The 14008-nt window shown below is 41.7% G+C and overlaps 1 protein-coding gene across 2 annotated transcripts in view; it reads right to left on the reverse strand.

The window, feature by feature from the left end:
* Positions 1 to 13576, reverse strand: part of TBC1D9 (TBC1 domain family member 9) — a 48897-nt gene extending 35321 nt beyond the window's left edge. For both annotated transcript variants that reach the window (XM_083860902.1, XM_083860901.1), the window contains exon 1: positions 13447 to 13576. In XM_083860902.1, coding sequence (XP_083717028.1) covers positions 13447 to 13573 — 127 coding nt within the window. In that variant the 5' untranslated portion in view covers positions 13574 to 13576. The remainder of the gene's footprint in view (positions 1 to 13446) is intronic.
* Between the last annotated feature and the right edge of the window lie 432 nt (positions 13577 to 14008).

A 14008-nucleotide genomic window follows, 5' to 3' on the forward strand; every position in this document is an offset into this window, starting at 1 on the left:
TGTTTAAAAAACCCCTGAAATATATAAACAACAAATGGATGAACTTTCAGAGATTTTTTTTGTGAAATATTTGTTGGGGTAGAAATTAGGGTTTTTTTTAAACTGATGGGCACCAAACTCATTTTTAAACTCTCCTGTTAAAAGTTCTCTTCTCCTTTCAAGCCTCATGTGTTTATCTTTTACTGTCAATGTTTTATTAGTTCCTCATTTTGCTCTGTCATTCCCTTGCTGTTCCTCTTTCAGATTCGTGCTGTACATCATAAAGATACAAAAGCAGTATCCCTTCTCCATCTCAGTAGAACTGAAACTGATACTTAGAAATACTCCACCTATCAGTGATTTTGTATTTCCCTCATTCTATCTCTTTTATTTGTATTTTGGTTTATACAGATCTTCTCAGGTTGGATTAACCACAATCTCTTTCTGCCCAATGAATTAACATGCACCAGTTCTTAATCTAAGAATTCTGCAACACATGAGGAACAAGTCTGGGCACGACATCAGGCCATTAGTAAGGTGTGCTACAAAGCTATCTGACAATTATAGGACACAAACACGAAATATGAATGTAAAATATCCCAATGTACATTAGTCTCACTAGCTTTAGCTGCCCCTCATTTCTCACATTTTGATTACTGGTTGTACACTGACAATTCTCCACCAGCCCTTCTGGTACACCCTGGCTCCTTTCAAACTCAGGAGAATGAAGTAGGTTAAAATGTACCTTTAATTATTTTTTTTCCTCTCCACCTGAGCTTCACAAATGCAGCAGAACAGCCCTGGCCCAGAAAGCACATGTCACTTCCACCAAGGGCAAAAGCCTCAAACACATAAAGCTGCCAGTACTGCTCAACTGGAGTGGGGACCAAGCCAGACACTACACTCTGTTCATCATCTGGGTTTCCTGCAAATACAGCAGGAATCTTTTCTCTGTGCTTTTCAGCTTCACATGACTACTGACAATAATAAATATGCAGTAGGCATGATGTAATATCTAAATAAAGTTGTATCCTGGCCAAATGCAATCTTCCCCGAGATACAGAAACACTGTTAATTCCCTGTATTCTTTAAAAGTATGCTTGTTTCTTTCCTCCTGCTGTATTTCCAAATTCACTGGCACAGGGGTGGTCCTGCCAAACAATTCTGCCCCTAGTTCTTGGAGTGCTGTAAAATCTGGGATATGCAGGTAACATCGAGAAGCCAAAACAAACCTACTGACTTGTAGGTTCAAAGGAACTTCCCATCCTACCTTCTTTTCCCCTGGATATGATAGACAGGAGAGGAACATCCCTCTGTGCCACCAAACACTTTAAGACAGAGCAATGTATTGAAGAAATGTGGAGAGCACAATGAAAAAAAAATCAACAAAAGAGAGAAGCCAGCAGTGAATGAAACAACAAATGGGAGGTAGGAAAGGAAAAGAAAACAAAGAATAATTTCCAATGGTGCAGTAAGTAGGAGTTCGTCAGGGGCTTTTCAGTAAACAGGTTGAAAAAATAACCATGTAGTGAGGTTAAAGGAGGAAAATTGACAGAATTCCAGAAGATGGCACAGAAGTTCAAATCCAAGCTTACCAAGATAATTGCAACTGACAGTTTATCAGTAACATTTTACTTGTGTCACGCAAGAGCTGTTTTGACAGACAGTATGTGTTATTAAAAAATAAAGTATGTGTTTTTTTAACATGAAAGCTCGTGCAATTGTGCAGCTGAGCCTGCTTACTCTCCTTCATGAACTGTTCCTTTTTGTGGTGTTAGGTCAGTGCTGGTTGTTTTGGGTTTGGGTATTTGTGTTTGGTTGGGGTTTTTTTTGCAAAGCACACATGTGATGCAACCAGAATGAAATCACAGCAGTTCTTACTGATAATCTGTTTGAGGATTTTCTACATGAAATAGAAATGAAAATTTAAAAAAAAAAAAAAAAATTAAGAGAATTTTAATACTGTTTATTAGTTCATTAATTCTTCATGTAGCAAGTACCTTTTCAGACAGGATTAAGTAACTGAGTTTCTATAGAAACAGAACAGGCAACAAAGAATCATATTCCTTAGATTAGACTGGCCCTTGGACAAGAGCCAGTGAATTACCCAGGCATCAAATCACATGACTATACTGATTGCAAATTTTTTCCCATTCTTTCATCAGGTTTCTGACTGCATAAGGAAATAAGGGGAGAAATTTCCACTGTAAGAATACAAAATCTGCAAGCCCTTATTGAAGCAAGAGGTTTTTATGAGAGAAGGTTTAAAGGACATGGTATAATTTGTAGGGTTAGCATCTGGCTAATTGATGGGAGCCCCAATCCTGAAGGCACTCAAGCAGGAGCAACCATTTACGTAAGAACAGTCCATCACACACACACCTAATTTCTAGAGCAACCACACCTATACATGGGGCAAGAGGGGAAAAGGGAGGGATAATGCCTTTGCTTTGCTTGATACAACTTTTTAACAAGGTCAGGTTCCTCTTTTGCAAACTTGAATTCTAAAGCAAAGGTCCAGAAGACTGATCAGTATTCTCTTTCTTTTCTGTCAAACATAGGCATTAGCAGAGGAAAAATAATGATATGTAATATCTGGAACCAGGGAATACAAAGCCACAATTGGCCGAGGGCCTGGGCAATTGCTCTTGCATCGTGTTACTGGAAGGATATACACTGCACTAGAGGGAATTACTGGAAAAGGGGCTCAGTGACCCAATGCACTTTGTGCTGAAGGAAGAAATCTCACTACATTTTACTTATCTGACCACATTCAGTAGTGGCTCACATTTACTCATAAGCTGGAGGAGGGAGTCTATAAGCCTTGCAGAAAGTACAGATTAGTAGTCATTATTCATTAATTTATTTATGCTGTCCTCTGCTTGTATCCTTACAACAGCAACCAATTTTCAACCTGTTTTTTTTGCTAGAAGGGATTATGATCACACAAAGCCTGACCTCCTCCATAACATGGACACTCTTCACAAATTATTCCTATCTCACCAAAGGGTATTTTTCAGAAAGGTAGGTCATCTTGGTTTGAAAACTAAGCCAAGAGCTTCAGCCAGCTGAGATTCTTCCAAGCACCACTGCAGTCCTTGCTCCTTGGAAACCAATATTCCAGATGGCTTACAGTCCAGCCTGATTACAAACTACCCACAAACAGTAATCAAATCCAGCAATGACCTGTAGAATCAGCCTGGTACATTTTAAGCACACACACCTCAGAGTACATAGACTCCAACACCCGTCATAACTCTGTGACTGTTTGGATATCCATGGCACAGATCTTTGCTGCAGGAATATTTCTCTTTCTTTCTTTTCTTTTATCTTTCATAATGATTTGCAAGTGTCTTTGTAAAACATCAATTACTGGTGTTTTTAAAGAAAAAACAAGTTTATGCACTGTACACATGAACAAACTCTTTATTAGCAAAGGATTTTCTTACGAGAAACACTAACCCTCTTCCACAGAAAGCCATGTTTTCATTTAAAAAACACAAAGACTGAGTAGTCCTTATCACCCTTATACAGTCCCCCTCACAGCAGTATTACATTTGAGAGCTTTTGTGTTTTACCTGTTCAAAGTAGATTGAATTACATATTCAAGAGTGAGGATCTGGATTATGTATTACCTCTAGTGCACCTTATTAAAACACTGAAGCCAATGAATTATAATAAGTAATGGCACTTCAAAGATTGAGAATTACCAGCAGCCACGGCTTTGTTGCACAGCAAGCACAAAAAAGCTTGGGCTGGTATCAGACAGTGATGCTTCCTAGTCATCTCTAACCTCAGAGCAGAGGTGCTTTCAGCACATACACACACACCAGGGACCTGTGACACATCCATTCTTCAGTGACACAGGCAACTCGTGTCACACCTTGCCTGGAGCTGAAGGATGTCTGCACCCTGCACTTGGTGCCACTGACTGCTGTGCCCTCCCTTCCCCCAGCCTGCCAGAGTACAAACATGTTATTCACATGGCTCCTGGGAGAAGAGCCCTGCCCTGTCTCACCCTCTTTCCAGGTCGACATGAATCCATACCTCAAAATATCTTCTGTTAGAAGAATTTTATCTAAAAATGTCTAAAAAAAGAGCATACATGTTTTTAGCACACAGATTAAATACAAAATATTACCCTGCAAAGGAGTTGAGATATAATACAGGTCAGACTGTGACTCCTGGAGTCAAGCTCATGAGCTGTCACTCAAACAGTCTCATGGATGTCAGCAGCCTGTTTGTGTAGGAGCTCAACACCACAACCAGGAAAACTTGGAATGTCACATGTCACAGGCAAGAACTTTTCAAAATAGGCACTGTGACACTGAATCAAAAACACACTGCTTAAAAGGCCCTCAGTATTTAAAGCACTCTGATGACTCCTCTTTCCACTGAAGTAAGACGGACACATCATGAGCACATTTCTGAGCTCTGGTCATAAACCTGAAACACCCCCGGCACCTATTTAGATTGCACATGTCAGCTGATCTTCAAGAAAGCTTCAATCAATAGGGTTGATTTAAGCCATATTTACACCCTGAGCATCCAGTTTTATATTGATTTAATGGACAACTAATAAACTCTTCCTAAAGTTTAAGTGTTGCTTCCTGAGCTGTAAAAACAATAATCCTAACAACACACAACTAAAGCATACAGCACAAGGTATTGTTTTTCATAGTAGCAATAATGAATCATCACTCTTCCATTCTTTCTCAGGGCACTTTATGTGATTAGCTCTCTCATTTGTTATTACAAGATGAGATCATCCCATTACTTGTCTGTCAAAACTCAACCCAGAGCAACAACCTGAACTCCACGGGGTAATACTACAGACAAATCCTTTTAAAAGGGAGGGCCAATTCCACTTGATTTAATTTTACAGGAAAGCCTATATAAATTTAAAAAATTATACACCACACAAAAATAACTGAGTTTAAAGCTTCCAATACTGGCATTAATACCCACAAAAGTAAGAACAAAACCTCTTCATTGTGAACCTTGCCCTTAAAACTTTATGAAGGGCTACACTTTTTAAACAGGTGTTCATTCATATACATGAAAGTAAAGTGACCTGTAAAGACTTATTTCCTGTCTTCCCATGTGGCTTATATGGGCATCTAATGTGGTATCAAGAAAACCAAATTCTTCCTCTGAACTTATGACAATAAATATTCTTTAATTAACTAAGAAATTAATAATTGTATCTTTTTCTTAAATAATTAAGAAATTAGGATTTGCTAAGTTTTCCCCAATGTCTGCCTTTTCTGCTCTCTCCTCCTACCCACACAGCTCTATAGAGCCCTGATTTGCCCAGCCACCCTTTCCCTTGCACAGGAGTTTTCAAACACGTTCAGTGAAACTGATTTTGAGAAAGAATTATCACTCTACTGACATTTGGTAAGAAAAGCAGCAAAACCAGTGTTTCCTTTCTCTGTCTCCAGGCTGATGAACACAAATGAGAGAAGACTGAAAAAGTAACCACTAATGCTTAAAGAAAAAGCCTGGGAAGGGCCAATGTGATATCTGGCTTGATTACCAAGGGATAAAGCAGCAACAACAGTAAAGCTTTCATCAGCCCTTCAAGTTTAACAATTGTGATTGAATGAGATTATCTTCCAAATATGTTAATTTAAAAGGGACCAGCTGTACTTGTTAAGGTGTCCAAACAACTCACTACCATCCCTGTAAAAAATCTGTATTTTAACTTGAACCTAAATCTGGTTGGGTTTAGACTTTCAGCTTCTATAACTTTTTGTAACTTCTGCTAAGCTGAAGCTCACAGAAAGAGATCAACACTAACAGGACATGCCACAGTTACAAGTATGAGAACACAGAGAAAACTGATATTTAGACAAAATCCCAAACAATTTATCTCACAATAGTGACTTTTTTTTTTTTTTTAACGTATCAATCACACCAGATTATGTTAAATTATGAAGAATCAGGGAAAAATATAGATGAAGTTATCAAATGCCTTCTAGGTGTGATATTACTCATAAGTTTGCAAAAAACACTTAGGAAAAGCACAATCAAGTATCCCAGACGAAAAGGGCAGAGAAGTCACTGAACTTCACTTATTTCCAAGTATCCCACTCTGTCAGAGTAACATAAGCAAATTTAACAGAGTTCATCCAACAGGAAAATTTAAAGCTGTGTCTGCACCAACATAGGATTCAGATAAACTGTTTAAGAGGAAAGAACAAATTAAGTAAGTATGAGCAAATTAAGGAAAAAAAAAACACCAACAAAACCCAACAAACCAGAAAAAAACTCCAAACATCACCACTGCTGACCTAAGAAAAATTAGTGTAAACTGAATCTAGTCAATGAAATTGTTTGAGGACTGAAGTGAGCACAGTAAACTCAGCTTGAATTCAGAAGGAACAGTCTTGAAGCGTGTTGAAATACAAGCTAAATCTGAAAAGAAGCAATAGCTTCAGAAATAGAGAATTTTAAATTCCAACAGCTCTGACTGAATACCTGCAGATAGATCAGATTTCAATAAACTATTAGAGGAGGCACTTTACCAGGGAAATGAACAATGCTGAACAGAAGATCACAATAACTCTGGCTGATGAAATACTGGAAAAAGCAGAGGGGAAGAACAAGACAATGAGGAAAGAACAGTAAAATCTGAAACATTAAAAATGCACTAGCTGAAACCAAGATCACTGCTGTGATAGAAATTCAAACACACCTATCTGGAAATTTCAGGAAAAAGAAAAAAATCACAAATCCAGCATAGAAAATACAACCTTTCCTTTGGAAAGAAAACAAATGGAAAAAATGGATTAAGTCCTCTAAAACCTAAGATCACCTAAGCACCAGATTTAAAGTCAAAATGCAAATATAATTTCTGAATATCAACATTGATCAGACAACAGAAGTCTGATTAGTGGTCAATGAGATAAAGAAAAGCAAGATTTCAGCCAAATGCCCACAGCTCTTTATAAACATTGGATCATCATAACTTAGCAAAAATCAATGGCAGAGACAACTCCTGTCTGCTAAAGGAAAAGCCACATCAAGTGTGATACTGTGAAGGATAAAAACAAGTAGATTCTGCCTATACCAAGTACTTACAAGAAGAAATACAGTACACACATGCTCAAATTCAGTTTCAAAGGCATTTAAGTATATGCTAAAATACTTTGTGGAACCTTTTTTAATTCTGCAGGAATCTAATTGAAACTCTCAAGGGCCCAAACCTCTGTGAAATATGATATATTCTTACAAGGATGAAGAAATATGGAAGCTGACGTGAAGAAGTGCTACTTTCCCTACACTTTTCAGTGTAGGAACAACAAACAATACAAACTCTGGTATAACACAGAAAATTAGTAAGTGGCCTAGACACTGACTGCATCCTATCCTGTGATCCTGTGCAACATTTCTAACAGGATTTCCTACAGACAGATCTCAGGAGAACTAGCAGGCCACCCTGGAATTCCAGGTGTCAAACAGTAACATTATTTCAAAGGCAAAAATGGCAAAGGGCAGCTCAGCTCAGCTGGATGGGCCACACTACTCACAGAGTAGGAGATAAAGTATCATTCAAGGAAAGTCTTTGACCAAGAAATATTAAGAGGAGAGAAGGCAAAGCTACACCAAGCAACATCTCAGGCACTGTGTCTCTAGAGCCAACAGTGCCCTGCTGCAAGAGCTGGAGATGGAGAGAAGCAGGAAGTGAGGAACTGGGAAAAGCATCTGGGAATTCAACAGCAAGACTGTGAGTCAGGAATCAAACACCAGTTCAGCCCCAGACATCTGCATGTTCCTTGAAGTAGAAATGCACTGGTGTGGAGAAGTAAACACACCCACAGCAGATCCGAAGGAGCAGCTCAGAGCATCAGAGGAGATTTGGTGTGCTGACAAATGAAAGCAGAGCAGAGGAGAGCAGCTTCCACTCTGTGTGCCAAAACAATCATGGAAAGCTGATGGATATCCATTATGCTAATTGCGTCCATTTTGATAAACATTGTATTTCAAGTATCAGAAAGCACATGCTTTCTACTCAAGTCTGACATGCAAAATCCCAACTACTTGAGTCAACAAGGGCAGAAAGTGTCAAGTTTGTTAAAACATGGACCATACTTTGTTCAGGCAGATGATCAACTGGCCAAAAGCTTTTCTAAATCTTAAGCATAAATAGGATTTCAAGTAATCTCTTCCTCAACTCTCTGAACTGAGAGGCTGCAAGACAGAATCTTAGCTCCAAATGTGAAATAGTAATTGTGTTGTCCAGCAAGGCTGCAGAAAAGTCTTTCAAGTTAGAACACTGTGGCAGTATTAAAAATTATAGTAGATCTGACATTGATATGTCACATCAGCCAGCTGAGCTCAGAACTTCTCCTTTTTGCCTTTCCAAGGTGGAAATTAAATGACAGCTCCTTTTGCAAAAATATCTGGGGAGAAGTAGTATTTCATCACATCCTTTTATCACCAGAAGTCAGCAAATTTCCATCTGCTGTCTTCTGCTTAAAGATTTGAATCATTCTTGGCAACATTGCATGGACTTACAACTCCTACTGCATCTCTCACACAGGCACTGTCCCAGCTGTAAGGCACATCTACCCTATTTGCAAAATAATTCACTTTTAAAAACAGTTCTTGCTAAGAACAACCTGTTTCCCTTGGGATTCAAAGATCTCACTATAACATTTTAAAAAAAGTCACTTAGAATTTCATCTCTACTTCACACATACAAATGCACACAGGCAAAAGGAGCACAGCAGCCATCAGCTATATGTTCCACAGCTTTAGTCTCTCTTCCTGAAAGCTCCAAGTGAATATATTGCTCTGCCATCCACTACCAGGCACAATAATTCCTTACTATAATGTCTTAAAGTAGAAGAGTTTGGCAAACATGATCACAATAAAGCAGAAAGTAGCTAAGAGATATTTTTAAACTATTTGTTGCATTTGAATGCAAGATACACTTAATAAGAGGAGTCTTTAGTTGTTTATAAAGTTTATGACATGTTCAAGATCTTTACATCCATAAAAGTCATACTGTCATGCAGGACACAGTGTCCAAGTGATGGTGGAGATCTGCCTTCATGTTCTGCCCAAATGCCTCTGTACAGCTGATGCAGGCTGCTGTGTAAATAAACACACCACATTCCTCTGGAGAAGGAATTATTTCATACAGGCCAAACTACCAGGCTGCCCAGGGAAGCAAGAAGAATATGAGGAAAGAAAGTACTTTTTTCCCCGTCAGTTGTAGGAGCATCCGTGGATGGCAGGGAGAGGGAACTCTGCAGACCTGAGATATTCTAGAAACACGTGGGTTTATTGCAAGGGTTGTGTGTAAAAAGGGCTTTGCCTTCAGCCACCAGCTTCAGCTGAAGGGAAGCCCCAAAGAGAGAGGGAGAGAGAGAGTATGAGGTAAGGGAGGTAAAAAAGCTAAGAGGGGTAAGAGAGAAGTAAGAGAGAGGTAAGAGCAAGAGGGAGAGGTAAGAGAGAGGGAGCGGTAAGAGAGGTAGAAGAGAGTGAGAGAGTGAGCACCTTGTTACAATACATTATATCTCCTTTTGTGTTGAATATTCTAATTTACAGTGACCAACCGGCGTGAGATACAAAACCTACACACTTTGCATGTAGCCTATGAGAACTACTATATCAACTTTTTCCCTGATGCCTTGGCAGGGTGGAGAGGGGCTGCATTCTTGAGTCCTTTTGTTTTCTGTCCTTCAACCTAACTACAACTAATCACCGTCTTCCTGCCTGCCATGCCTCCATCTCAAAGCTGCCCTTCATTTCTATTTCACTCACAGGTTTTACATCTCCAGTATTTCTTACCAGGCAATCACATCCACAAGCCCGTCCTGTCCTATCTTTCCCAACAGTCAGTGAAGAAAAGGAAGATGAAACACCTGACCAAGGGTCACACAGAAGCAAAATATGGGCATGGTATTATGTGCAAGGCATGAAACAATTTAATTACAGAGAAAGCTCATCAAACATCAAATACTTTTACAGCAGAAAAGTACATTTTTTGGTCTTGTCCTGGAAGATTAATGCAATGATGCAAGATAATGTGAGTTTGCAGAACAGCTATGAAAATCCAATTTAAAATCTAATTTACAATCCTTCCTATTTTCTTCTTGTTAAAAAGGAAAATAAAATCCAAACAACCCTTCAATTAAGGCATGCTTACAAAGAAAAGTCCCACTGATGTGACTAGTACTGACATTGACACAATAATTTAAACTAGTCCAGACCCTAATTCAGTATAAAAATGGATCCATACTACTTACTAGAAAAGCTTTAGCTCTGAAGTAAACTATTGATCTAATATACCTTCTTAGCAGAGATTACTTCTACTTGCTAAGCAGCACTGCCCTAACACATCATCAGTCTCCTAACTTGCTATAATACAACACAGTGGAAAAAAATGTCTCCAATGTCCAAACAAGTATTTAAATAAGAGTTTCTCTGTTCAGCTGCTACATAAACCAAGGTCAAGAGCAGAGAACCAGTGTAGAAAGGGCAGATTTTTCACCCCTTTCCCCAAAGTGACTGATACTCCTTTTCCTGCAAAGCACTGGGGCACTCAGAGTGGACCCAGGAGAACAGATGACTCAAGTACTGTTCTTGTGCTCCAACATAAACCCAACAAGAAGTATTTTCACCCACCCCCCAAGACTACATAAAATACTTTAGACTGAGATCTGCCAAAAGAAGTTTGCCACGATCACAGATGGAGAGAAGGGCATTACACTTCACCCTGATCAGTTTGCTGATGACAGTTTCACAGCAAACCTAGATTTGAGGGCAGTGCCAGAGAATCAATGCTTCTCATTGTCTAGCCACTGCTTAAGTTACGTGGTGAAGCCATCCAAAGTCATCTTACCCACAGCCTCATCAATCTGAAAGTCAATTCTCATTCTAGACAATTCAAGACAAATGACTTCAAGAGTCAATAATGAGGGAGTACAAGTCAGCAAAAGTTAGATCACCAAAAAAAAAAAAAAAAAAAAAAAGGGACAGCTGTATTTACATCCTCTCTTGCAAATATGAATTGAGATCATCCCTAGCACAGTTAAAAATCTTGTAAACAATATTTCTAGTCAACTTCAAGGACATATTCCCACAGAGCAACCAGGCCAAATTTTATACCATATTCATGGGTGGCTAACTTCTTAGATTATATCTGAGTAAATCTCAGTATTCTGTCACTACAGAAAGGGTAATTAAAGAGAGAAAAAAACCCAACCCAATCCACTTCACCAAAAGTTCTTTCTTTCCTTGTTTACTTTTGACCAAGTAACCTCCTCCTTTGTCACAAGATCAGTATCATCTAGAAAGTTTCCAAAGGGTCATCCTAAATGCTATAATTATTACAAATTATGTATCCTGTTTACCATTTAATCTGTCAGCAGATGTTTTTAATTTATTTTTTACCAATAAATCTGTCAGCAGATTTATTCTTTAACTCAGTATCAGCTACTTCAATACCTTGCTTTTAACCAGTCTTTCCTACCAAGAACAATCCACTGGCTTTCTCCACCTTCCCTGTCCCTCAACTGGCAGACCACAGCTGTTAAAAGAAACCGGAAGAAAATTCCAGTATTTCCATGAAAAAAAAAAACAAAAACCCAAACAAAACCAGCCTAAGTTCCACATATTACTGTGCCTGTCACACTGGGAGTGGCTTGGAGACTACATCCCTCCCTACCTCCCTTCCTCTCCCACCTTTTGGTGACCACTGTGTCATAAACCTTTGCCATTTTAGCACATGGTCTGGTAAGTTGCCATACACTCCTTTAAATACTGCCAACTCTAATAAATTAGTTAGTTACAGGGGGTTGATTAGCTATGGTTTTGGCAACATACTGAAAAAAGCTGCAACTTTTTTTACCAGCCCTTTTCTGTACAAACAAACAAAACCCCTGGAAATGGACTTGCTGCTACTACCTCAATGCCACATCAGCTGCAATTCCAGGCAAAGCAAAGGCGCTAGTAAGAGCTGCATGGAAAGCAGACTTCAAAATATGTGCAGAATTTCACCTTCTAAATAATACTCACTATACAGACTTCATTCACACACTAAAATAATGGATACAGCACACAGATATTTTCATTCCAAAAGGCAGGGGGGTAAGGCAGAAACAAAGAACTATTTCTCTGTTCCAAATGCTGCAGGTTTATCTGGCCTCCACAAAAAAAAGGAGCGCATATTTATGAATCCTACTTCCATTCAAGAACGAAATCTTCCAAAAGCATTTTCTCCATCTGTAAAGTGGTATCACCAATGAGACTTACACATACAACTGCAGGAAGACTTAGGTATGCATGCACTCTGCAAACAGAAGAACAGAACCCTAAACTCTCAACCTGTTTCCCCAATAACTGAGAAACGACTGGAAAAATGATGGCTACCTCAAACCATCTTTAATTCAAAGATAACAAAGTCAGAAAGCCAGAAGAATGCCTTGTCAGACCTTGAGAGGCCAGGGGGTAATCCATGAAAGGAGAGCCTGAGAAGGATTTTTCAGTAAGCAGAGCAGAAGTGAGCTTTTGAGGCAAAATACATTTTTTTATGGATTTGTCAATCCTGTCCACACTTCAAAAGGTTATTTTAAAAATTTTAAAATCTACAGCCAGTGTGGAGCGGCTGCTGGTCACTTCCCACACAGGAATGAGGCAGTTTATCAACACACAAGGCTGACTGAAGATCTCAGCAGTCTCCACCAAAACACACCTCACAGCAGTGCCTTAGCTTACATTATGATCTGTTTACAAGTCCACAGAGCATCGAAGGGCTGAAGAAACACTTAATCTCACAGTAAACAGGCACAGGACCTTGAACCAAACACAGATGCAGCCCGTATGTTTATTTTGCTGAGCCTGAAGGACTGATTGCCATGGAAGCGTGTACAGAAGAAAGCACAGGTTTCAGGAGAATGAGCTTGATTATTCAGGAAATACCAATGGAAACACCACAGGGCTCTGTATCCCCAATCTCATATAAATACGTTGCCCAGGAAAGGGTGGAAGACTATGATGAATGTATATGCAGGGTATTACTGAGACCCACATGAGCATGACCCAAACCTCCCCAAGAGCGTCTCCAGCTGCCAGCAGCGGCAAACAAAGCGTTCAGGGAACACACCTCGCAAGGACATCTGGAGAATACGGAGAAGCCGCACCAAACCTGTTTTCTTCGCAAATTTCTGAATTACAACACTGTGTTATTTTACGGAACGCGTGCTAAAGGCTCGGCGAGGCAATTCTCGCAGACCCCGGGGCAGGTCACACCCTGCCTGCCGCACGGAGCCATCGCTGCTCTCCCGTACCGGGCTCCGCGCGCCGATCCGCCTGGGAATGCTGGCGCATCCCGGGCAGGGGGCAGGCTCGGGGATGGCCGCAGGCTCGGGGATGGCCGCCCAGCCGCGCCCCGGCCCCGCGGGCACCCCGCACCCCGGGAACAGCCCGGCCCGGCCCCGGTGCCGCCCTTACCGGCCAGTCCCCCGCCGCCGCCATCGCCGCCGTGCCCCTTCCTCCGCTGCAGGATGAAGTAGGGGTTGGCCCGCTCGGTGACCCAGAGCGCGTTGGCCAGCAGCACCTCCTCGGGGTTCACCCACATGCTCCCGGCGCGGACAGGGGCGGGCCCGGCGGGCCGGGCCGCTCTCGCTCACAGCCGCTCGGGGCTCCGCCGTGCCCGGCCGCCGCGGCGGAGGGCGCAGCCCCGCGAGCTCCGGCGGGCAGCGGGCGGGGGCAGCAGCCGCATGGCCCCGCCGCCTACCCGCGCTCCGCCGGGCGCCCGGCGCCGGCTGCTGCGGCCCGCAGCGGTGACATCAACGCGGGCCCGGCCCGGCCCCTCCGCGCCGCCGCCCGCCCGCACAAAGCCCGCGGGACCCGCGCCGTGCGCGCCGCCGATGGCCCCGCCCGCCCCGCGGGGAGCGCGCCCCCGCACCTGTGCGCGGGCACGGCCGGGGCGGAGCCGAGCCCGGTGCCGCTCCGCACACACACCGCGGGCAGGAGCCCCGGGCACAGAGCCCCCAGCCCGGCGGGACCCGGC

The sequence above is a fragment of the Zosterops lateralis genome (genome assembly GCF_965231275.1).
Source record: "Zosterops lateralis genome assembly, chromosome: 5".
Taxonomy (NCBI): domain Eukaryota; kingdom Metazoa; phylum Chordata; class Aves; order Passeriformes; family Zosteropidae; genus Zosterops; species Zosterops lateralis.